A 25,344-nucleotide genomic window follows, 5' to 3' on the forward strand; every position below is an offset into this window, starting at 1 on the left:
CTCAGAGCCTTGCACAATGCCGGGGACATACAACAGGGGCTTAGAAAGTATTTGTTGAATGGGCCGGCGCAGTGGCTCACGCCTGTAATCCCAGCACTTTGGGAGGCCAAGGCGGGCGGATCACGAGGTCAGGAGATCGAGACCATCCTGGCTAACAAGGTGAAACCCATCTCTACTAAAAACACAAAAAATTAGCTGGGTGTGGTAGCGGGCATCTGTAGTCCCAGCTACTTGGGAGGCTGAGGCAGGGGAATGGCAGGAACCCGGGAGGCGGAGCTTGCAGTGAGTCGAGATGGCGCCACTGCACTCCAGCCTGGGCGACACAGAGAGATTCCATCTCAAAAATAAAAATAAAAAAGAAAGTATTTGTTGAATGAAAAAACCTGCTTCCTTCACTAGCCATCCGGCTAGCATCGTCCAACTCTCCCCCAACCCCTGCTCTAAGTTCTTATTTAGTAGGAAAACAGAATAGACTTCCCTTAAAATATGTATACTGGTAAATACATGGGCACTAAAAAACAGTTTCAGGAAAAAAAAAAAAAAAAAACTTGGTTTCTGACTTTATTAGTGGTATTTTATTGCACAGGTTTTTCTGCATCAAAAAAGTATCTCCTAAAAAGAGAACAGTTGTGTCTGAATTCACATTTCCCCCCAACTTCTAAAAATATTTCCCCTAAAAAAGAATCCACTCATTTAATTTTAAAGAAAATATACTTCTTACACAAGACAATCCAAACTGATGCAAAATATTTATTCCAAGTTAGTTATTTTATGCAGTAGTTTCCCCCTCGAGACTTGTGATAACCACATCTTTTAAATCTGTAAATAATGTTATCAAAATAATCTTAATCTTTGAAATCTCACAAAAATTTATATTTTACAATCCACCCTGAATATCAAGGCTGCAAGATAACACAACATTTCCTATATCCAAATATTTTACAGCTGTACCCAAAAAGGAAAAAGAAAAAAAACAAAACAAAACAAAAAAAAAACAACCAAAAAAACCATGTATGCTTGGTTAAGGGCTAAAGTTACCCGAGCAGCCAAAAATAAAATAAAATATCCAAATTATTAGCATTAATTTAATACAATTATAACTTCAATAGTCACTTTGTCATTGACAATGATTGCTTGAGCACAGGGGTGAGTGCCCTAAGGGCTGGTAGTAGAAGCTGTTGCTGCAGACCGGTGTCTCCTCTTCCCTGCACTGCCAGCTCTTACCTGTGCATCACCCCATATATACTGGGGGTGTGTGTGTGTGTGTTTAAAAAATCTGTCCCACCACACAAACTTCTCTCTATTAAGCAGATAACAGGGAAGAACAACAACAAAAGCGAAACAAGCCAATCGCTCTCTCTTTGGGATACGATTATTTCCCTTGTGAATGAAGTATTCAACAACATAAGAAAAGGAAAAGAACGATTTCTTTTGTATACTCCCTAAACACACAGAGTTTACTGGGTCAGATTTAACTGTGAGCATTTATATGCCTACTTCCAGGCATCGTCATCTGATGTTTCACTGCTACTGGTTTCGGTGTCTGAGTCCTCAAACTCTGCTCTGCAAGTGCTTCTCCAAGGGGAGAACAGGCTGGAACTGCGGCTCTGCAAGAAGCCATTCTTTCCAAAGCCATTTCTTCTCAGCTATGGTTAGCATGGGAGAGAAAGAAAAAAGAAAAAGTTGTCAATGACTGCACTGACTCATGAGCCCTGGGAAAGGCCAGGCCTCAATTCAATTCTAGGTAGAATGTGGGATAGGGGGTGCTTCTAAGAGACCCTCTGAGATCTCTTATAGCAGTGTTTTTCAAATTTTAATGTACGAGTCATCTATGCATCTTTCAAAAATGCAGATTCAGATTCAGTATGTCTGGGATGCAGCTTGAAAGTCCTTTTTCTTTCTTTTTTTTTTTTGGAGACGGAGTCTCGCTCTGTCGCCCGGGCTGGAGTGCAATGGCACGATCTTGGCTCACTGCATCCTCTGCCTCCCGGGTTCAAGTGATTCTTCTGCCTCAGCCTCCCAAGTAGCTGGGATTACAGGCGTACGCCACCAAGCCTGGTTAAATTTTTGTATTTTTAGTAGAGATGAGGTTTCACCATATTGGCCAGGCTGGTCTCGAGCTCCTGACCTCGTGATCTGCCTGCCTCAGCCTCCCAATGTGCTGAGATTACAGGCGAGAGCCACTGCGCCCAGCCATAAGTCCTTATTTCTAACAGAGTTCAGAGTGGCAAGGTCTCATACCAGCTTGTGCCATGCCCCTTTTAAGAACTTGGCCAATTGTACTTTGTGCTGTAAATATATGCCACCAGAAGTTCAAGGATTTTTATAGAAACCCCATTTGTCTTGTTCACCCTAGGATCTAGCAGTGTTTTATTCAGAGAAAGAATCCAAGCAACTGCTGGATAAACTGACACAAGCTATTTAGCTTCTTAGCTCTGGCCAGAGGACCAGGAAACTACAGTGCAGAACAGGAAGCAAAGGAAGGTGAACCTGCTTCCTTAAAGACCAAGAGCTCAGACCATAACTCTGGAACACAGCCTTGTGGTTCTGATAAGGAGTTAGAGCTGTGAGGATGAAAGAGTATACTATTTTCTGGAATCTGCTAATAACTGACACTTGGTTTTTGTATCCAATACTGGGGATCCTTATTTCCCAGGCAGATTTAGGAGCCCCGCTACATTTCTACTAAGGTAATTTTCCCACCCCTCCCAGATCTTTCTCTCACATTAAACTGGGGCTCCCTCAGGGCAAGGACTGTCTGGACTCCTTATTCTCCTGGTTACTAACTGGTCTCTAGGAAGAAGGTTTACAACATACCTGCTCTGTCTTCATGTGGAACTCTTTGAGCTCATCCTCTGTGAGGGGAAGGCAATTCTCATCGTTTTCAGGATATTCTTGCCATCCCATTGCTTTCAATAACCTGGTGGATGCAGAAGGACAGGTAAAGAGAATATGACATCATTAAGCCTAAGTGAACAGCCCATCTCTTTTCACAGAAAACTTTTCTACCCAGGGACAATGGATGTTAAAGAAATTCTGTTTTCCTCCCTGTGGGACAAGCTTTAATTGTGGCTACTTGGGTGCCTGTAAATAAATGGAGGCTCTTCACAGTTGAGAGAGGAAGAGCTACAGAAGAGACAGTAGAAGCAAAACCAAGGCAGTGTAAGGAAGAAAGAGAGCACTTGCAAAACTGGCTTTTTGTTGGTGGGGGGAAGGAGCCTCACTCTGTCACCCAGGCTAGAGTGCAGGGTGCAATCTCAGCTCATTGCAACCTCCACCTCCCGGATTCGAGCCATTCTCCTGTCCCAGCCTCCCTAGTAGCTGGGATTACAGGCACACACTACAATGCCCAGCTAATTTTTGTATTTTTAGTAGAGACAGGGTTTTGCCATGTTGGCCAGGCTGGTCTCGAACTCTTAACCTCAAGTGATCTACCCACATTGGCCTCCCAAAGTGCTGGGATTACAGGCGTGAGCCACTGTGCCCGGCCTGAAGTTAAAAATATTAAAGTATTGGAGAGTAGATTGTGGAAGAGATGGCTGGGTTTGTGACAGAATGTTTGATGGGCAACAGGCCAACCTGGGGCATACAAAGAGAACAAGTTATGATTGGGTCACTTCTCTCTGTATGTGGGACTCTATCTGAGATATCTTCTCCAGTATGTTCAAGGTCCTTAAGGGTCAGACACTGCATGCCCTGTGATGTCCTCCTCACTTACCTGTGCTCTGCTTCTAGAGAGTGTGAGAGAACCTCCCCTTCTTCCACTACAGGGAGGGGAAGACCATTCTGATGACAGCCGTCCTCCTCATTTTCCTTTGGTTCAGGTGTGCTGTTGTCCTCCAACTGCAATGAGGAAAAGGAAGGAAGGACACACTTGGTTTAAGGTTCCTTTGTGGTAATATAAGCAACCTACAAAATCAAGGATTCACAACCCAGGAAAGTGTTTTCCAAAAGACAGCCTCAGCCCATAGATTTTTTCCCCATTTACAAATGAGGACCTGGTGTATCAACAAGTCAATTTATAAACTGATTCTAAAGTTTTAATGAAAAGGCAAAAGATCCAGAACAGCCAACACAATACTGAAGAATAAAACCAGAGTACTGATATTACCTGACATCAAGACTTACCACAAAAGCTAGAGTAATTAAAACACTATGGTAAAAGTGCTCGTAAGAGGTGTAGGGGGGAAAGTGTGGTACTGGCAGAAGATGACAGAAATAGTCCAATGGGACAGAACAGAGAGCCCACAGACAGACAACTGATCTTTGACAAAGGAAATACAATGGAGAAAAGATAGTCTTTTCAACATATGGTGAGGGGAACAATTGGACACCCACATTAAAAAAAAAAAAATCTAAACAAAGACCTTACAGCCTTCACAAAAATAAACTCAAAATGGGTCACAGACCTAAATGTAAAACACAAAACTATAAAACTCCTATAAGGACAACATAAGTGAAAACTCAGATGACCTTGGGTATCACATTTATTTATTTATTTATTTATTTATTTATTTACTTACCTATTTTTTGGAGATCAAGTCTCACTCTGGTGCTTACTTACTTACCTATTTTTTGGAGATCAAGTCTCACTCTGTTGCCCAGGCTGGAGTGCAGTGGCACGATCTCGGATCACTGCAACCTCCACCTCTCGTGTTCAAGTGATTCTCATGCCTCAGCCTCCCATGTAGCTGTGACTACAGGTGCATGCCACCATGCCCGGCTCATTTTTGTGTTTTTAGTAGGAAAGGGGTTTCGGCAGGTTGGCCAGGCTGGTCTCGAACTCCTGACTTCAGGTGATCCGCCCACCTCAGCCAACCAACGTGTTGGGATTATAGGTTTGAGCCACCTTGCCTGGCCTACAATTAATTAGGCTGGATTTCATTAAAATAAAAAAATCTCTGCTTTGCAAAAGACGCTGTCAAGACAATTAAAAGACAGTGTAGTTGCTCACACCTGTAATCCTAGCACTTTCGGAGGCCAAAGGTGGGAGGACTGCTTGAGTCTAGGAGTTTAACACCAGCCTGAGCAACATAGCAAGAAGCTATCTCTGTAACAAATAAAATATTAGCCAGGCATGGTGGCACAAGCCTGTAGTCCCAGCTACTTGGGAGATTGAGGCTGGGGGATCGCTCGAGGAGGCGAGGTAGAGGCTGCAGTGAGCTGTGATCATTAATGCCACTGCATTCAGCCTGGGCGACAGAGTGAGACACTGTCTCAAAAACAAATATGGCCAGCTGGGCATGGCAACTCATGCCTGTAATCCCAGCATTTTGGGAGGCGGAGGTGGGTGGATCACCTGAGCTCTGGAATCCGAGACCAGCCTGACCAACATGGTGAAACCTTGTCTCTACTACAACCAAAAACATTCCAGAAAATAGTTTTCTATTCCAGAAACATTCATCCTCACAGCTCTAACTCCTTATCAGAACCACAAGGCTGTGTTTCAGAGTTATGGTCTGAGCTCTTGGTCTTTAAGGGAGCAGGTTCGCCTTCCTCTGCTTCCTGTTCTGCACTGTAGTTTCCTGGTCCTCTGGCCAGAGCTAAGAAGTTAAATAACTTGTGTCATGTGGTGGCGCATGCCTATAATCTCAGCTACTTGGGAGGCTGAAGTAGAACTGCTTGAACCTGGAAGGCGGTGGCTGCAGTAAGCCAAGATTGCTCCACTGCACTCCAGCCTGGGCAAGAGTGAAACTCCATCTCAAAAAATAAAATAATACAAATAAATAAATAAATACATATGGCCACGTGTGGTGGCTTATGCCTTTAATCCTAGCATTTTGGGAGGCTGAGACAGGCAGAACACTTGAGGCCAGGAGTTCAAGACCAGCCTGGCCAAAATGATGAAACACCATCTCTACTAAGAATACAAAAATTAGCTGGGCATGGTGGCGGATGCCTGTAATCCCAGCTACTTGGGAGGCTGAGGCAGCAGAATCGCTTGAACCCGGGAGGTGGAGGTTGCAATGAGTCCAGATCGCGCCACTGCACTCCAGTCTGGGTGATAAGAGCGAGACTCTCTCTAAATAAATAAATAAGAAAGAATGAAGAGTCAAATCATAGACTTAGAGAAACTGTAGTCAAAGACACATCTAATAAAGGACTATGAACTAAGATATAAAAAGAACTCTAAGAACTCTTAAAACTTAGCAATAAGAAAACAGACAACCTCATTTAAAAATGGGTGAGAGACCTGAACAAACACATCACCAAAGAAGATACAGATGGATGCTCCACATCGTATGTCATCATGGAAGTGCAAATTAGAACTACACAGCTATCAGAAGGGCCAAAATCCAGAACACTGATAGTATCGAATACTGGTGAGGATGTGTAGCAACAGGAATTCTCATTTACTGTTGGTGGGAATGCAAAATGGCACAACCACTTTGGAAGACAGTTTGGTGGTTTCCTAACAAACTAAACAAGCTCTTACCATATGATCCAGCAATTGCGCTCCTTGGTATTTACCCAAAGGAGTTGAACTTATGCCAACAAAAAAACCTGCACATGGATGTTTACTGCAGTTTTATTCATAGTTGCCAACACTTGGAAGCAACCAAGATGTACTTCAATAGGTGAGTGATTACTAAAATAAACCCGAATTTAAAATTTTTGCTGAAAAATGGATTAAACTCACTTTACTATGTGGTCTAGAAGGCAGTTACACCTACAGACATTATCTCTGTACATTTAAAAATCTTGCCACATCTTTATCCTTTAAGAAGAACTCACATAGGTATCAAAGGACAATTCCTAGGCTACCCCAGAAAAAGCCGATGCTCTTACATCTTCCAGCTTGTCACAGTCTCTGTTCTCTGAGAAGTCTCCATTCCGGTCATCCTTCAGAGTTTTCAGGAACTCACTCTTCCTGTCGGTGGTTCGGCGGGTCAACTTGGTCAGACGAGAGGAGCTGATCTCAATTGGAGGGGTGGTGCTGGAGGGACTCTGGGCAAATACCACAAATAGGTTTCTCCTGACAGCAAAGAGCAAGAACTGGGGTTCTCTTCTACTTAGCACTAACTTCAAGAATCTGGTAGCCTATTTATCACTCTGTCTTAAACCAAACAATTCTTTTATTTAAGCAGACTTCAGTTTTGCAGGATTATACAGTTAAGAGTAGCTGGCTTACATGGCACCTCTTTGATCTTTCTACAGACACCAGCAGAATGCCAGTCTAACATAGGATGCCCCTGGTCCACCACAGGGCACCCCATTTAGCCACTGCCACTGCCCACTTTTGGATGCTAACAGAAAACATCAATAAATAAAGTATTCTCAGCTAAATATAGCTACAAAACAAAGTGTCACAGCTATACATATTACACTTGTTATCTAAGTGAACAGGAAACGGCAATTTCAGAAAAAGACTCCTGCTTTATCCTCACTCACCTCTTTGGGAGAACTCAGAGCTGCACCACTAGCCAGTACCACTGGTTTGGTAACAGAGATTGGACTGGTAAAAGCGGACTCCCGGCTAGAGGAAAGGGATCCTGACTTGTGCTCCATCCTGTTAGCTTTCCATGCATTAGGCTACACAGGATGAAAGAACGAATCAGTCAGAACAAGCACACAAACAGAATCTCAGCTTATAAAATCATTAGCAAAGAGTGAAATGTTGCATGAGAACAAGTTTCCAGGGCTTAACTGTCTTAACATGTTTGGGAAGTGTGCAACCTCTTTCGGAGGTGAGGCACTTCAAGGAAAATGGTAGATGGGATACAGAAGAACCATGGAATATTAATAGTGGCTTCCCAAAAAGAGGGCTCTAGTTCAGTGAGTTTGGGAGGTGCTAGGGTGAAAAAAGTTCAACAAGCTTTTTACTGCCAATTTCTCAAAGCACTTAACTGCACATAAGAATGTGAGAAGCAGCTGGCCAGGCACAGTGGCTCATGCCTGTAATCCTAGCACTTTGGAAGGTGGAGGAGGGCGGACCACAAGGTCAAGAGATCAAGACCATCCTACCTCACACGGTGAAACCCTGTCTCTACTAAAAATACAAAAAATTAGCTGGGCGTGGTGGCGGGTGCCTGTAGTCCCAGCTACTTGGGAGGCTGAAGCAGGAGAATGGTGTGAACCCGGGAGGCAGAGCTTGCAGTGAGCCAAGATCGTGCCACTTTACTCCAGCCTGGGCAACAGAGCAAGACTCGGTTAAAAAAAAAAAAAAAAAAAAATTGAGAGGCAGTTACGTAGCCTTTTCCAAATGTATTGAATCCCAAAACTTTTTTTTAGTAGTGTTTGTTAACTTTGGATGTAATCCTGATAGCCCACAAAGTGTCACAAAACTGCAGCTTTCCAGGAACTCTGATGGCAATAGGCTAGTTCCAGGCTAGGGTGGCTATTGTAAATGGTTGAACAATCCTGATTTATTTGGTCTGGAGGCCCATCTACTCAACTCTGCAGGGTCTGGGCCCATTCTGTCACTCTGGCCATAACCCCAACTACGATGGATAGCTGGAATACTGAGTTACCACACTGTCTGAGGAGACCAAGGAAGATGTGGCAAGCCAAAGGAGTGGTACTGAAGCAAATGAAAACCTTCCAACTTACTTCCAGAATGAAACACTTAGAACTGAGGACCTCCAGGACAAAGAGGGGGCCTGAGTGAAATGGATTCCTTTCCTGGTTGCTTTCTTGATTGATGGGTATTAAAAGAAGACACAATAATAGCTTTAGGAATGGAATTAACTTTACTATCTACCACGTACCAGGTGATGGTCACACAGTTTTATTTAATTCTTAAACCAATCAGGAATAATAATTGTTATGCTGACTTTTAATAGAGAATGACACTGACGATAAGAAAGGTACACAATTTGTTCAAGGTTATTCAGCTAGTAAATGAAACTGCCTTTCCACTATCCCAAAATGCCTCCAAAAAGAACAAGCAAGCAGATAAGAGAAACAATGATCCAACCAGAATGAAGATTAATTTTTTTCTTGCATTGATGAAAATCTAAAGATAGTTGCTTGTGTCAGGTTAACTCTCAAAGATGATTTGTGGCTTCCCCTGAGTTGTAGAGTCACCAGATGTCCTGTCTTTAAAACAATGTCAATTCAGAGCACAGAAACACTTGGGTTTCTGCCATAGTAGTACAAAAGATTTACTCTGTTACATAAAACAGAGTATCTACATCTCTGCTAATTTTATTTCAACTTAATTTTCAGTAACTTAAACGCTATGGGATAGCTAGACTACCCCCTGGAAAAATCATTATGCCCCACACTGGTTTTTATTAGATGATTACATATGTAAAAGTCCATTAAAGTGAATTGTATACCCAGTTTTCTTGTTGTTGTTTTTAAAATGTTCTCTCCTTTTCCTCTAATTTCCGAACCAACCCTAGCTTGCTCCACTTCAAATGCTTATCTTCTTCTACTGGACTAAAAATCCTAAAATCACTGGGCTCAAACTTTCTCCTACCTCCTCTGCCATTTGCTCCTCAAGTTCAAAGGAACTTCCTCCTCCCTTTCTAGCATTATTTGTTCTCTTTCCTTTTGGGTTTATCAAATTATGCTAACCCACCTTACTGAAATTAGGAAAAAAAGGCCAGACTTCTTATTTTCAATCTTATATATCACCTTCTTATTGCCAAACTTCTAAGTCAGTACATGGTATCTTTCACTCGCTCATTCATTGCTTACTGCTTAGTTCCCTGCAATACTCACCTTCTATCCCCAATTTTAGCAAAACTCTTTCATAAATAACCAAAACTTTCATCCTTATATTACAAAGGCCAGCTCTAAAAAACCTGTCTTCTTTGGGAAATGTGATACTGCTCATTACGAATATTTTCTGAATCTGTTCCTTTTTCCCTACTTGATTTCCTGATGCTTCACTCTCTAGGTTCTCTCTTTACCTCTTGAGTTCCCTTCTTTTCAATGGATGTAAGAATACTAGCATTCTAGCTTCAGTACTCTTCTTCTGTAATCTGTTAAACTAGGTGAACTTCATTAGAAAAAGCAATTACTTATAACTGTTTCAGTTAAAAACGTTAAAATTGTGTAGATAATAAGTAAAATTGCATCTCTACCTACTTTAACGTCTCTCCTGTTCTTTTTATACAGGCTTCCAGGAAGTCTTACTTCCACATACCAGCCACTTACCAGCCACTTAACCATCCACTTCCACATACCAGCCATACTGAACCACTATGGTTCCTTTACTCCAAACACACCATATTCTGCATCCAGTTTCTGGGTAACAGGTTCCCTCTGCCAAGAATGCCCTACCTACTTGCTTTCTAACGAACTACCGTACTACTGTTTTTAAACGTCCACTTACTAATTAGGATGTTTCAAAAATTATATTCCAAGTACTTGCTCCAATTTACTGTCGAGAAAAGTTTAGCAAAATCTAATAACTTGCTTAAGATCACAATCCTAAAAAGTGTCACAAAGATTTCAACTTAGTTAAGTTTGAGTCAAAAGACTAAATTCTCAACTTCCTCTTCTATTCTTCATCCTTCGAGAGAGGAGGCATTCTGGAACAGTAGAAAGAGCACTGGTTTTGAAGTCAGACCTGTGTTAAAAGTCTGACTCTATCACTTATTAGCTATGTAACCCTACAGTATGTCATTTCTATATCCCAGGATTAAAGGAGTAAATGCTTTAACATGTGTAAAAAGCCTAACCAAGCAACATAGTAAAATGTCAACAAATGGCAGTTCTCTTTCCTTTATCACGTATTTGAACCCCAGTTATCCATAAAGATTTTGATGACCCTCCCCAGGCAGAGAAGAACAATTTTTTTTTTTTTTTTTGAGACAGAGTCTCGTTCTGTGGCCCAGGCTGGAGTGCAATGGCACCATCTCGGCTCACTGCATGCTCCACCTCCTGGGTTCACGCCATTCTCCTGCCTCAGCCTCCCGAGTAGCTGGGACTACAGGAGGCACCACCACGCCTGGCTAATTTTTTGTATTTTTAGTAGAGAGGAGGTTTCACCATGTTAGCCAGGATGGTCTCTATCTCCTGACCTTGTGATCCGCCCACCTCAGCTTCCCAAATTGCTGGGATTTCAGGTGTGAGCCACCGCGCCCAGTCAATTTTTTTTTGTATCTGTTTCTTCACTAGACAGTAAACTCTTTGGGATTACAGGCCAAGTATTATTTTGTGCCTCTAGTGACATACAGTGTTTACGACTCAGATACTAAGTATTGCTAATGTTTAGATAAAATGAATGGATAAATCAACATCTGCTTATTAGTTATCTTACCTCTTCCTCCCTCTAACATCTTATATCCTAGGTACCCAGAACCACAATCACATTTCCTGAAACCTGATCTTCCATCGTTACCCTAATTTCCCAGGGAAGAATGTCTTGTTTTCTTTTGCTGCCTAATTTGCCTCCTACTATCTGCCATTACCACCTCCCTTCTCTGCCAACTGTCACCATCCTCTTCAAGCTTCAAGAGCAGCAACCTTCATATTAGTTTTCCAATCTTCATTCTACCCCTGACTCACAACAGGGCTAAAGTGATCTTAAGTTTTGTGTCGTAATTTTTATCCTTCTCATTTTTTTAACCTTTTGATTTATGAGATCCTTGAGGACACAATGACATTTTCTTACTCATTTTTATATTTTCTGTAGTCCTGCAGAATGCTTGCAGACATCTTAAAGTAACACTCAAGAAAGTCTTTATAAACTCTCAAGAAATGGGACAAACATAAGGTGTGCTGGCAGGTTGGTAACAATAGCTACCATTTACTGGCACTTATTATATGCCAGTTTTAGTTATTTCATTAAATTTTCTCATTTACTCCTCACAAAAAAACGGTGGGTATTACAATGTCTATTTTATAGAAGAAGAAACTGAGACTGGGAAGTGAAGAAACTTGCGCAAGGTGGTAAGATGAAGAAGGTGCAAGGTGGAATCTATCTATTCCATAGCCTGGCAGTTAACTTCCGTGCTCGGCTGTTTCCTTCTTTGTAATAGTTGCTCTCTTCACTTGAATTCACATTCTTTCCCTTCTACATCAGAGGAAAGTAAACCCTACATATCCTAAACCCTTTTCAAAGATAACTGTACTTGTCAATTAGTTTTATTCCCACATATTTCTTCTTGGCCAATGATCTTTAATCATCTCTTCTTTTCCAAGTACAGTTCAAGTTGCTTCCAGTGGCTTCCTCCGACAGACTTCCTCATCCATTCACTTATCATTTTCACCACCTATATTCTACCTAGTTCCTTTTACTGTCAAGGTTAAAAGCTGCCACTACCTCCACATATTTCCAAAAGCCCTTCTTTATTCCCTAAAAACATCAACTCAAAAGTCTCCTAAAATAATCACTAAGGCTTTTTTTCAGTTATTTTCCTCAACTTGTTACCCCTGTTGCTATTACAAACTCACTAACTTGTATTTCTGTGATAGTTTACCATTTTTTTCTGAACTAGTTTCTCAGTACTATCCCATTCTTTATTCTTCTTCTTCTATCATCTTCTATCGTCTTCTCTTGTATATCTAATCTACCTTGAAAACTCCAATCATTATCACTAGAATAATAATTCCCAGTGAATTTATTCAAAGGCAGGGCACAGTGGCTCACGCCTGTAATCCTAGCACTTTGTGAGGTCAAGGCGGGAGGATGGCTTGAGCCCAGAAGTTCAAGACCAGCCTGGGCAATATAGTGAGACCCCAATCACTATTATAGATAGATAGATAGATTAGATAGATTAGATAGATAGATAGATAGATAGATAGATAGAAAGAAAATTATTCAGAGAGGATGGCATACACCAGAATAATTTCTTCCCAGGTAAGAGAAAAAAGAGGCAATAAGATGCAAAAGATGGATTAGAGTTTTGCTATGAGAAACTTCACAGGCCTCTGCTTAGTCTACACACTGACTATAGGACTAGCAAACTATGACCCATGGGCCAAATCTTGCCCGAGGCATTTCTGTATGATTCATGAGCTCGTATTTATTTTTACATTTTTAAAGAGTTGGAAAAAAAAAAAAAAGCAACGTGTAACAAAAATCATGTATATCAAGCAAAGCCTAAAATATTTATCTGGCCCTTCATAGAAAAAAATTACCAATCCCTGCCATAAATGGTTTGGAGCCACTGAAGGGATTCAGGAAGGAATGTGATATATTCAATTGTTTTGGGATGATCATTCTGGCAGTTCTGCAGGACATACATAGAGACATGAGAAAATAGAAAGGTATACTACAATAGTAAATGTGAGAACACAAAGTCCTGAACAAGGAAGGACAGCATAGAGAGAATAACAGGGACTTTGTAATTCCTAGTCTGAGGAGAATGACTAAGGAGGAAAAGAGAAGAGAAGTAGCCAAGGTAGTCAAGCTGAGTGATCAGATGGATGTTGTTGCTATTACAGAAAACCAGAGGGGCCAGGTGTGGTGGCTCACACCTGTAATCTCAACGCTCTGGGAGGCTGAGGCAGGAGGATTGCTTGAGGCCAGGAGTTAGAGACCAGCCTGGGCAACAAAATGAGATTCTGTCTCTACAAAAAAAAAAAAAAAAATTGCTGGGCATGGCCAGGCACAGTGGCTCACGCCTGTAATCCCAGTACTTTGGGAAGCTGAGGCGGGCGGATCACGAAGTCAGGAGATGAAGACCATACTGGCTAACACAGTGAAACCCCGTCTCTACTAAAAATACAAAAAAAATGAGCCAGGCGTGGTGGCAGGTGCCTGTAGTCCCAGCTACTCAGGAGGCTGAGGCAGGAGAATGGCGAGAACCCGGGAGGCAGAGCTTGCAGTGAGCCGAGATCGCGCCACTGCACTCCAGCCTGGGCGACAGACCGAGACTCCATCTCAAAAAACAAAACAAAACAAAAAACAAATTAAAAAGCCAGGCATTATGGTGTGCCCCTGTAATTCCAGCTACCTGGGAGGCTGAGGTCACACTGAGCCATGATTGTGCCACTGCACTCCAGCCTGGGTGTCAGAGTGAGACCCTGTCTCAAAAAAAAATAAAAATAAAAAAGGAAAAAAAGAAAGCTGCAAATCAGGAGAAAGATTACGAGGTGATGAAGCTAATGAGTATGAGAGGTCTACTAAAAATCCAGCTGGCAGGAGTAGAGTCTGGATACAGAGTACAATACTATACATATAATAGGTACTAAATGGATATCTGGTGACTGACTTGGCAAGAAAAAACAAATTTATTAATTTTTTTCTAATTTATTCCCAAACCTCTCTTGTACAAGGTTCTTACACCTTGATTCTAAATCATACCTTAGAAGGAGGTGGTACAGGCTTAGGAACCAGGTTCTTATAGACACTTGGAACCATGGATGACAGTTTGTTCCCATTTGCATGGTGAGATCCTGGTGAGGTGAATGCAGCAGAGAAGGCAGCAGCAGGATCCTCTTTGGAAACTTTTTTGATAACTAGCATCTTGGAGGGTTGCTTGGCACTAGGTGGGTTTTCTGTGAAGTACAATAGTGGAGAGACAAAAGAATATAAAACCTGTTGTGTAACATGAAGCACAGTTTATACAAAGGCCTTAGTCAACAAAACAATTGACAGTTGAGACAGAGGCATTAAACATTCCCTAGTATGCACTTAATACTCTCAAAAGTGAGATTACTCAGGAACTGTACAAAAAAATGCAGCATACGAGGAACTTGATACTAAATTTATAAATCAGCCAGAAAGTCCAAAGATGTTAGTAGTCCTTCAGGGGCACAATATGTCTGATGTACAGTGTGATCAGTCAAGCATGAACAAAACAAGAATAAATCCAAGGGCCAGGCACTGTGGCTCACGCCTGTAATCCCAACACTTGGAGGTGGTGAGGTGGGCAGATCACTTGAGTCCAGGAGTTCGAGACCAGCCTGGGTTGGCAAACCCTGTGGCAAAATGCCATCTTTACAAAAAATACAAACATTAGCCAGGCATGGTGGCGTGCGCCTGTTAATTCCAGCTACTTAGGAGGCTGAGGCAGGAGAATCGCTTGAATCTGGGAGGCAGAGGTTGCAGTGAGCTGAGATTGTGCCACTGCACTCCAGCCTGGCGACTGAGTGAGACTCCATCTCAAAAATAAAAAAAAATAAAAAAAATAAAAAGTGAATTAGCAATGTTAATTAAAAGTTACTTTTTATGAACGTTTTCTACTTCAAATCTGCTTCCTTGTTGGTCACGGTGGCTCACGCCTGTAATCCTAGCACTTTGGGAGGCCAAGGTGGGTGGATCACTTGAGGCCAGGAATTCGAGACAAGCCTGACCAACATGGTAAAACCCTGTCTGGACTAAAAATACAAAAATTAGCCAGGCGTGGTGTAGTCCCAGCTATGGAGGTGGAGGCTGCAGTGAGCTGAGATCACGCCGCTACACTACAGCCTGGGCAACAGAATGAGACTGTCTCAAACGAACAAAGAAACAAACACCACCACCAAAACAACTGCTTCCAAATTCAGGGTTCTATAAGCTCTCAGCTGTATTGTGACTCCACTACCATGGTAACATTTCAATTGTGTTTGGGGGTTGGGAGGCAGAGTAACCTGCTACAGTAGAATGCTAGTTACCATGGGCAAATGCATGAGATGAGAAACAAGAGATAAAAAGAGATAAGGAATCTCTGCTCCTCTCCGTGCTAAGAAAAAAATTTTAAGTTGTGCCTTTAAAATGGCAAAATCTACCTACCCCATACTCCAGAAGGTGTCCCAATAGGTCTGCATGGCTGATTCTGTTTGCCAGCTTCTGGATTCAAGGAGGGCTAGGAAAAAAGGGATATGAATGGTTGATACAGAGAGCTGATCATTTTGGTACTTTTCACAAAGTATAGAACCTATCAAATAACCTATCAAATAATTACATATTAGCAGCACTTACTAATTTGACACTGTATTCAGAATTATAACAAACAGAAAATGTCAAAATGCAAAATCAATAGGTATTGTTAATCTTAATTTCTCCTGACTTTCATTTCCTTTGATATAAGGCATTTCATTTATTTTAAATAAACAGACTAAATGTGCAAATTCCCACTTTCCTGTAGGATATGTATGCCAAATAAGGAGGCACTGAAAGTTAGATGAACAAGAATGTGGATCATTTTCCTCAGATTAAAGGAGGACAATCTGGTCAGTGAAATGTATAGTATTCACTGCATTTCTAAGATGGGTGTAGGGTAAGGGCAGACTATATGCCAAGGACTGTGCTAGAAATACAATAAAGAGTCCCTGTCTTCACACAGGTCACAGTTTCGCTATAAAAACTTGTAGACAAGTTAAGTACAATAAAAGGTTACAAGGATGATGAAAAAAATTCATATCAGGGAAGAAGGAGTAATCACGAAGAAACGTCAATTCTACTTGAAAGATAAGTGCTATCAGAAAAGGTTTTACTACAGGTGATTTAAGAATCCTTAAAGATAAAAAAAAAAAAAGAATCCTTAAAGATAAATTCCAAAGCTGGAAAATGGATAATTCCAAGAACAGAAAGCATTAAAAAGAATATTCAGGTTTGCAAATAGTTCAGCATGAGTAGTGCTAGAGAAGGAGGGGACCCTTCTGTGGGGAAAGAGATTATCTGGCAAAGTAGGCCACGAGCCAGTTTGTGGAGGATTTCTTAGGGGAGATTAAGTTTTATTCTACAGGTAATGAGGATCCATCCATCTTTCATGCAGAGTTAACAGGATCTAATTATCAATTTACAACCATCACTCTAGTAGCAGCCTGAAGGATGGATCTGAGGGGTTTAAATATCAACTAAAAGACCATTAGGAGATCAATTCCATAGTCTGGGAGGGTAATAAAGGCAAGAGAAGTAGAGAACAAGATAAGGAAAAGGGCAGGGAAGAGTTAAGAGCAACAGACTAGACTCAATAACTAATTGTATGACACTGCTGTCCTAACCCAAACTTTACAATCTGGTAACGGGGTAGGAAAATGGCTTTTTTTTTTTTTTTGGGACAGAGTCTCACTCTGTTGCCCAGGCTGGAGTGCAGTGGCATGATCTTGGCTCACTGGAACCTCCATTTCCCAGGTTCAAGCAATTCTCCTGCCTCAGCTTCCCGAGTAACTGGGATTACAGGTGCGCACCACTACACCCAACTAATTTTTGTATTTTTAGTAGAGACAGGGTTTCACCATGTTGGCCAGGCTGGTCTTGAACTGACCTCAAGTGATCCACTCGCCTCGGCCTCCCAAAGTGCTGGGGTTACAGGCGTGAGCCACCATGCCCAGTCGGAAAATGGCTTTTCAGCACAATTGCCTGTGAACATTATACAAACAACAAAAGGACACCCAGACTCCACTACAGAGCTTCAGAATCAGAATCTCTAGAGGCAGGGCCTCTAGCAGGTAGGTATTTTCCAACCAATCAAGGTAAGAACCACTACAATAGGAGAACAAGCACAAATGCAAATGAAACTACCAACTCTCTATATAAGTGGACAAATCAGTGATAGATTTTGAAGGACAGGTTAATACATTCCTCTAGATGGAGTAGTAGAGGCAGAAGCAGTACCCAGTCATAAAAGCTGTGGTTGTTTCCTTGTCTCATTTTAATAGGCACGTGTTCTTGGTCATATTGCATCCAGGGTTCTCAGAGACAATGCTCCTATTTATACAGTATCTTTGATCCCTTTCCACTGTTTTAAAAATGTACAGTTTTAAAACTTTTAAAAATAGTAAAATATAAACAGAAAAAAATATAAAACAAACAAATAAGTTAATGAGTAAAAGTTCTTTTAAACACTACATGGTTTAAGCAACATAACATTACCTGCCAAACCAGAAAGACATTACAAATCTCATTAGAAAAAAAAACAAAAAATACTCTTATGGTGATCACAGAATTTTTTTTTTTTTTACTATCCAACTGTGTCTCCCTTGACACTATAGTTTTGTCTCCAAAAACAATCTCAACTTTTAATCTACTAGGTTTTAGAAAATCTTGCCGGGCGCGGTGGCTCAAGCCTGTAATCCCAGCACTTTGGGAGGCCGAGACGGGCGGATCACGAGGTCAGGAGATCGAGACCATCCTGGCTAACACGGTGAAACCCCGTCTCTATTAAGAAATACAAAAAAACTAGCCGGGCGAGGTGGCGGGCGCCTGTAGTCCCAGCTACTCGGGAGGCTGAGGCAGGAGAATGGCGTGAACCTGGGAGGCGGAGCTTGCAGTGAGCTGAGATCCGGCCACTGCACTCCAGCCTGGACGACAGAGCGAAACTCCGTCTCAAAAAAAAAAAAAAAAAAAGAAAATCTTACGCCTCGGCATTTTCTATAAATTGGTAGTTGTTTCTAGAGGTTACTGAATCCTTAGTGGTTTTGTATTCTTCCATTAGGAGACACACACATAACACGTGGTTGTGCTTCTTTTGGTTATGTTGGCAGACACTGACGCTCATAGCCTAAAACTGTCAACTCAATACAAGATGCAAAAACAATGATCTAATATTACAATTCTTTATAAAGTAGTATACTTCCATAAATAGGAACTTTCCCTCATCTATTTGGCAATTCAACGGTACAGTTCATATAGAAAAATATGATACATGCTTGTTCCTAAGGTGAGGCAGGCATTACTGTGAATTCACAGATTTAAATCCAATTTGATGTGATTCAACCCTCGCCATTATTATCATTAACTGATGCATAAAACTATCCCATGTTTGGCCTGTGGAACCCTCTTCAATTTGGCTTTTAAATCCTTTTGTTACAACCCTAGTAGTTCTTTTAATTACTTCTTTGCTATCTAGTTTGAAAAAATATTCCAGACTCTTCTTTTAAGTATGCTGTCTGGATAAACTATTTCAAGATCACAATCTGAGCAGTAGAGTCACTCATTGCTATGAGGTTGTTCATTGGTCCCATGTCTTTTCAGTGGACAGAACCGCCTAGAAGAATGTATTTTTCACTCCAAAGCTAAAATACCTCATAACTTATTACTGATATTCCCAATTCAAACTGAGTACCCTTGTGGATTTTACGGAACATTTATTTTATGTTTTTATTTTCTTCTACACAGAATCCCGATTTTCAGGCATACAAAGGATAGAATATCATATTTAATTGCTTTATCTCATATGACGCACAAGTTTCAGAATAGCAATGTCAGTATTTCACCAGTTACCAAAATGTTTTTTTTGGACATGTTCTCCCCATCTTTCCACTTTAAAAAAGTTATACTATATCCAGATTGTCAGATCATATAACTATCACATGTGAACTCTCTTTTAACCCTCATTTCATCTTAGCTCTACAATTAACTATACATTTAATACGTACCACCATTCCTTTTGTTATCATCTTTCTGGTTTGTCAGAAGCTTGTTCTTTTTTTGTTTGTTTGTTTTTGAGACAGAGTCTTGCTCTGTCCTCCAGGCTGGAGTGCAGTGGCCCGATCTCAGATCACTGCAAGCTCCGCCTCCTGGGTTCACGCCATTCTCCTGCTTCAGCCTCTTGAGTAGCTGGGACTACAGGTGCCCACCACCGCAGCCAGCTAATTTTTTGTATTTTTAGTAGAGACGGGGTTTCACCGCGGTCTCGATCTCCTGACCTTGTGATCCGCCCGCCTCGGCCCCCCAAAGGGCTGGGATTACAGGCGTGAGCCACCACGCCCGGCAGAAGCTTGTTTTTTAATAGTTCTCAGGAAAAGAAGCCTGCCTGTGAGGTTCACAATTTTCCCAGGTCTGTAATCATCAATGATTTCAAATTTGCCAATGTAACAATGCTTCATCATCACAGCTAAAGTTGGACAATGACTTTGGAGCATGGCCTAATAAGAACCCGGTGTTTGCTGCTCTTTTTGGCACTGGTGATATTCTTGAGAGCATGAGGTAGGATGTTCACACGCACCACTGTGACAGCGCGAAACAATGGCGGAAAGAGCAGTATTCCAAGAACTTACACACTGATGTTTGTCTATGGTCTTTATAACTGAACATTAGATTGACAAAGCACAAAACCTCTGGCTCACATTTTATCATAATTGTTACTCCATTTACTTGTTATAAAGCTTTGCTGTCACAGTCTATCTGGTTTTCTTTCTTTTAACAACTCAGTCTTTATGCCTGAACGGCTAAAGGATATCTTTTTTTGTTCTAGTATTCTGTAAGAGTGTATTTTAGTCGTCCTGACTGTCCTTTCAATTTGTAGATTCAAATCTAAATGTATTTCAGAAAAATGTTCTTGAATTATACTTTTCAGTATTTTTTTTTTTTTTGAGACGGAGTCTTGTTCTGTCACCTTGGCTGGAGTGCAGTGGCGCGATCTCAGCTCACTGCAAGCTCCACCTCCTGGGTTCACGCCATTCTCCTGCCTCAGCCTCCTGAGTAGCTGGGACTACAGACGCCCACCACCACGCCTGGCTAATTTTTAGATTTTTAGTAGAGACGGGGTTTCACCTTGTTAGCCAGGATGGTCTCGATCCCCTGACCTCGTGATCCGCCCGCCTCGGCCTCCCAAAGTCCCGCCTGGCCACTTTTCAGTATTTAAGCTATTCCTTTATTTTGGTTTTCTTTCTGGGGGTGGAGGTGGGAAGATCCTATTATATATCTATATTAGATCTTTTCTGCCAAACATTTTCCCCCAGTTTTAATTTCTCATCTACGTATTTCTCCTTCATTTAAAAAATTTTCCTTTCCTGTCTTCTAATTCTTGAAAAAATTAGTATTTATTCTCTTTATTCTTTCTTGTTTAGTCTTTATTTTTCTGAAATCTTTTATTATTTCTTTTCTAGAGTTCTAGCCCCTTATTTTGAGTTTTTCCAGATGATTTTTTTTTAAAACCAACTTTTTAGGATCATTAATTTTTTTTCTTTTTTTTTTTTTGGAGACAGAGTTTCACACTCTTGTTGCCCAGGTTGGAATGCAATGGCGCAATCTTGGCTCACTGCAACCTCTGCCTCCCAGGTTTACTTTCTTTAATGTCCTGGTTATCCTTTCCCTACCGCTTTTATCTGAAACTTTACTTTCCTTTGTCTCTGACTGACTTGTCTCTCTGCAGTTCAATCTGGATTATATTTCCAACAGTTTGCTCTCAGTGAGGGACTTTGTTCTGGAAGAGTATATTGGAAAGTTAGTATGAACAACGATAGAACCCTGTGCTGGTTACTGCTTCTTAGTTATAAAGTCATCCCTTCTGCCTGTTGTGCAAACATGTGCCTGGACACTTTAAAATTTTTCCTTTGACAGCTGACATGTTAACTTCTGACAGCAGAGAACAATGGAGAGATTCTTATTTCCTGTTCCTGTGTGCTTTTTCAGTGGACTCCCACAGTACCCAGCTCCTCAAAGCCAGGTTCTGACGTACAAGTAAGCTCAGAGACCAGCAGCTTCGCTCAGCACCCCATCTGAGTAGTTTTGTAGCAGAGTGACACCTCTCATGAAAAGCCTTTCAGCACGATTCCCCAGAGAAGGACATTAGCAATTACTTTGCCATTCAGTGGGCTACAACTGAGCGCTTTCTAACCAGGTATGAATCTCGGCCCTGGGGTGGTGGTAGGGAAATGGGGGACTCATTCTTGGACACTCTATCTTAGCTTTAAGGGTAGTGGCTGCTCCCTGTATGTATATATGCATGTGCTTTTTTGCTTTTTTTCTGAGACAGGGTCTCACTGTCACCCAGGGTAGAGTGAAGTGGTGCCATGTGGGCTCACTGCAGCTATGACTTGCTAGACTCAAGCAATCCTTGACCTCAGCCCCCTGAGTAGCTAGGACTACCAGGTACGCACCACGTCCAGCTAATTTTATATTTTTTGTAGAGACGAAGGTTTCACCATGTTGCCCAGGCTGGTCTCAAACTCCTGGACTCAAGCGATCGTTCTGCCTCGACCTCCCAAAGTGCTGCAATCACAGGCGTGAATCACTGAACTGTGCTTATGTGCTATTTCTATTTTCTTTAAAGATCTTTTTACTTTGTACTAGTCAATCCTTCATTACTCCAATCTTGCTGTAGTTAATAATTCCTTATATTAACTTTCTCTATTCAAACTACTGTGTGGTTTGAACTCGACTGGTCCAGTCAGATCCTTCATACCTTATCCCAGAGCCCCCATATTTACCAGTTATTCCATTATAGAAAACCACTCCCGATTAACTGCTGCTCTTTCTCAAATATGCCCTGCAAGCTTTCCAGAAAAACGGTTGGCTCTGCTGGCATTCTTTATGCTGTCAGGTGCTCTGTTGCTTCCCTTCAGCTCCCATTGCACAAATGCTAATATTAACCAAGCCTCTTATACAGATTTTGATGGTTTGTCCCTATTGGCTTTAGGGGTTTGTGGGGAAATCTCATTTTGCTTTGATGTGGATGGCATCGGTAGATTTTGTTGGTTCCTCAACTCTACTTGCTTTATTTTTAACTTTATTTTAAAATAATTTCAGGGCCAGGCACAGTGAATGGCTCACGCCTGTAATTCCAGAATTTGGGAGGCTGAGGCAGGTGGATCACCTGAGGTCAGGAGTTCGAGACCAGCCTGACCAACATGGCAAAACCCTGCTTCTACCAAAAATACAAAAATTAGCTGGGCGTAGGGGTGCATGCCTGTAATCCCAGCTACTTGGGAGGCTGAGGCAGGAGAATGGCTTGAACCCAAGAGGCACAGATTGCAGTGAGCCGAGATCGCACCATTGCATTCCAGCCCGAGAGACAAGAGTGAAACTCCATCTCAAAAAATAATAAATAAAATAATTTCAGACTTACAAAAGAGTGGCAAAAATAGTACCAAGAATTCCTGTACAACCTTCATCTAGACAGTCATACAGGTTTAAGTATCCCTTACGTTTGGGACTGTGTTTCAGATTTTGGATTTTGGAGTATCTGCGCATTATATTTGCATATGTGAGACACCCGGGGGACAAAAACCAAATCTAAACATGAAATTCATTTTGGTTTCATATACACATGGCCTAAAGGTAATTTTATACAATATTTTAAATAATTTTGTGCATGAAACAAAGTTTTCACTGTGATCTGTTGCATGAGATCAGGTATGGAATTTTCTACTTGTGGCATGACATCCACACTCAAAAAGTTGTAGACTGCAGATGCTCAACCTGTATTAATATTTCACATTTACTTCCCCATTCTCTCTATAGCTTTCTCCTGAACCATTTGGCAAGTTGAAGGACTTGATGCCACTTACCCTTAAATATGTATTTCCTTAAAAGGGTATCTTTTATATAATCAGAGTAATTATTAATACTTATGCATACTATTATCTAATCTACAACACTTATTCAGATTGTCCCACTGATGTTTTAGCAAAAGAAAAATTTTGCAAAATGGTTTTTGCCTCACCCAGTATTTATTTAATCTAGGTTTACATGTTGCTTTTAGTTGTCATATCTCTAGTTCTTTAATCTGAAGCTTTTTTTTTTCCCATGGCCTTAACATTTTTGAAGACTACAGGCCAGTTATTTTGCAATTCTTTTGTAGAATCCTCAATTTGGGCTTGTCTGATGTCTCCTATGATCAGATCCAGGCTATGCATTTCTGGAAGGAATGTTACAGAGGTGATGGTGCATATTTCTCAGTGCCATCATATCAGGAGGTTTAAATCTATTTGTTTCACTACTGGTAATTTTAATATTTTTTTTTCTTTTTTCTTTTTTTTTTTTTTTTTTGAGACAGAGTCTCACTCTGTCGCCCAGGCTGGAATGCAGTGGCCAGATCTCAGCTCACTGCAAGCTCCGCCTCCCGGATTCACACCATTCTCCTGCCTCAGCCTCCTGAGTAGCTGGGACTACAGGCGCCCGCCACCTTGCCTGGCTAGTTTTTTTGTATTTTTTAGTAGAGACGGGGTTTCACCCGGTTAGCCAGGATGGTCTCGATCTCCTGACCTCGTGATCCACCCGTCTCGGCCTCCCAAAGTGCTGGGATTACAGGCTTGAGCCACTGCGCCCGGCCTAATATTTTTTCTTAATACTAAAATTTTCATACAGTAAAATCTACACATATAAAATATACTAAATTATGTGAGTAATTTTTAAAAATTTTTTAAATTGCTAATACCTGTCCAACTTCTACGAAGATTAACACATCCATCAACTGGAAAGTTCCCTTCATACCCTTTCCCAGTTAATCCCCTCTGTGCACAAACAACCATAAAACCATTCTGATTTTCTTTCCCATCATAGATGATTTGGTTGTTCTGGAATTTCATATATAGTTTTCTACAGAGTCCTTAGGATTTTCATGTTACCTGCAAACACAAAGTTTTATTTCCTCTTTTTAAACTGTATACATTTCTTTTTCTTGCCTTATTGTACTTGTTAGGACCGCCAATAGAATGATAAATACAAGTGGTAAGAGTAAACATCCTAATATTGCTCCCAATATTAAAGGGAGCTCTGCTTTTACTGGAGAATTGGAGAAGATGAAAAAGCTGTAGCCAATACTGCTGGCATCCTCTCAGAGTCCCTTCTCTCCACCAATTTCTTACTCCTCAGGTTTCAAACACATTCAAGTCTCCTACTCCTAGAAAACTCTTCCCTCACATCTGGCTCTTTACTGTCCAAAGAGGAGTGTATCATTCATCATCAACTTACTCTCTAACCCTTCCAACCACACTTGTCACTTTTGTAAGGCCATCCCAAACTGTCAGAGTCAAAGCTCTCTCCCATACTTAGTAACAGCTACATTTAAAAATCTGTGTTCCTCTCTGTGTCATGTACTTCAAAAAAGCAAAACACAAACAAAAACCTATCTGTTGAGGTCTGTGCTGAGTGGTGCACACAGGGACAATTAGGACTATTTAACTTCCCCAGGTAACAATATAGGACTGCTAATTACACTAAACCAATACAATTTTAAAATAATTTTCTAATTATACAAACATATCATATAGGAAAAAAATATAGAAACCCTACTGCAATCAGGTCCCAAAACATCTTCAATTTGTGATTTTTATCTACCTACTTTTTCTTGGTATACTCATTCCTTCTTCAGCTAACCACTTCTCAGTCTCCCTTACTGCTACTCCACAGGTTCTGCTCTACACCTCCCTTCTTTCCAATGTATTAATCTCCCTGGGTGATTTTATCTACCCACAAACCTCAACTATTATCTCTTTTCATGTGCACATCTCTAGACCTAACCCACCTCTTTGGCATCAATAATTTTTCTCCTCCAACCAATTCTGCTCCTCTGCTCTCTCTCTTCAAGTTAATTACCTATTTTTCATCAAGTCACTCTGGATAGAAATCTTTAGAAAAATCTGTATTAATTATTTTTTATGTACAGAAAGCGCAACAGTGTACATTTAACCCAACTGGTGGCAACCTTTAGCCTCCACCTTTTTGAGCTTGGCAATGCGAGTCACAGACGTGGGACCCAGGACACTGCCTCCCCAGTGATGGCAGATCTCATCGTATCTGTCATTGTAATTGATCCTGATAGCTTCCACCAGCTTAGCCAAAGCGCCTTT

At 41.1% G+C, this 25,344-nt stretch overlaps 1 protein-coding gene across 1 annotated transcript in view; it reads right to left on the reverse strand.

Annotated features, from left to right (window-relative positions):
- Positions 1-730: 730 nt before the first annotated feature.
- Positions 731-25,344, reverse strand: part of GPBP1L1 (GC-rich promoter binding protein 1 like 1) — a 35,547-nt gene continuing 10,933 nt past the window's right edge. The window contains exons 5-11 of the mRNA XM_009207618.3: positions 15,617-15,689; positions 14,207-14,400; positions 7,393-7,533; positions 6,790-6,948; positions 3,719-3,843; positions 2,818-2,920; positions 731-1,646 (exon numbers count right to left, since the gene is read on the reverse strand). Coding sequence (XP_009205882.1) covers positions 1,494-1,646; positions 2,818-2,920; positions 3,719-3,843; positions 6,790-6,948; positions 7,393-7,533; positions 14,207-14,400; positions 15,617-15,689 — 948 coding nt within the window. The 3' untranslated portion in view covers positions 731-1,493. The remainder of the gene's footprint in view (positions 1,647-2,817; positions 2,921-3,718; positions 3,844-6,789; positions 6,949-7,392; positions 7,534-14,206; positions 14,401-15,616; positions 15,690-25,344) is intronic.

The sequence above is a fragment of the Papio anubis genome, chromosome 1 (genome assembly GCF_008728515.1).
Source record: "Papio anubis isolate 15944 chromosome 1, Panubis1.0, whole genome shotgun sequence".
Taxonomy (NCBI): Eukaryota; Metazoa; Chordata; class Mammalia; order Primates; family Cercopithecidae; genus Papio; species Papio anubis.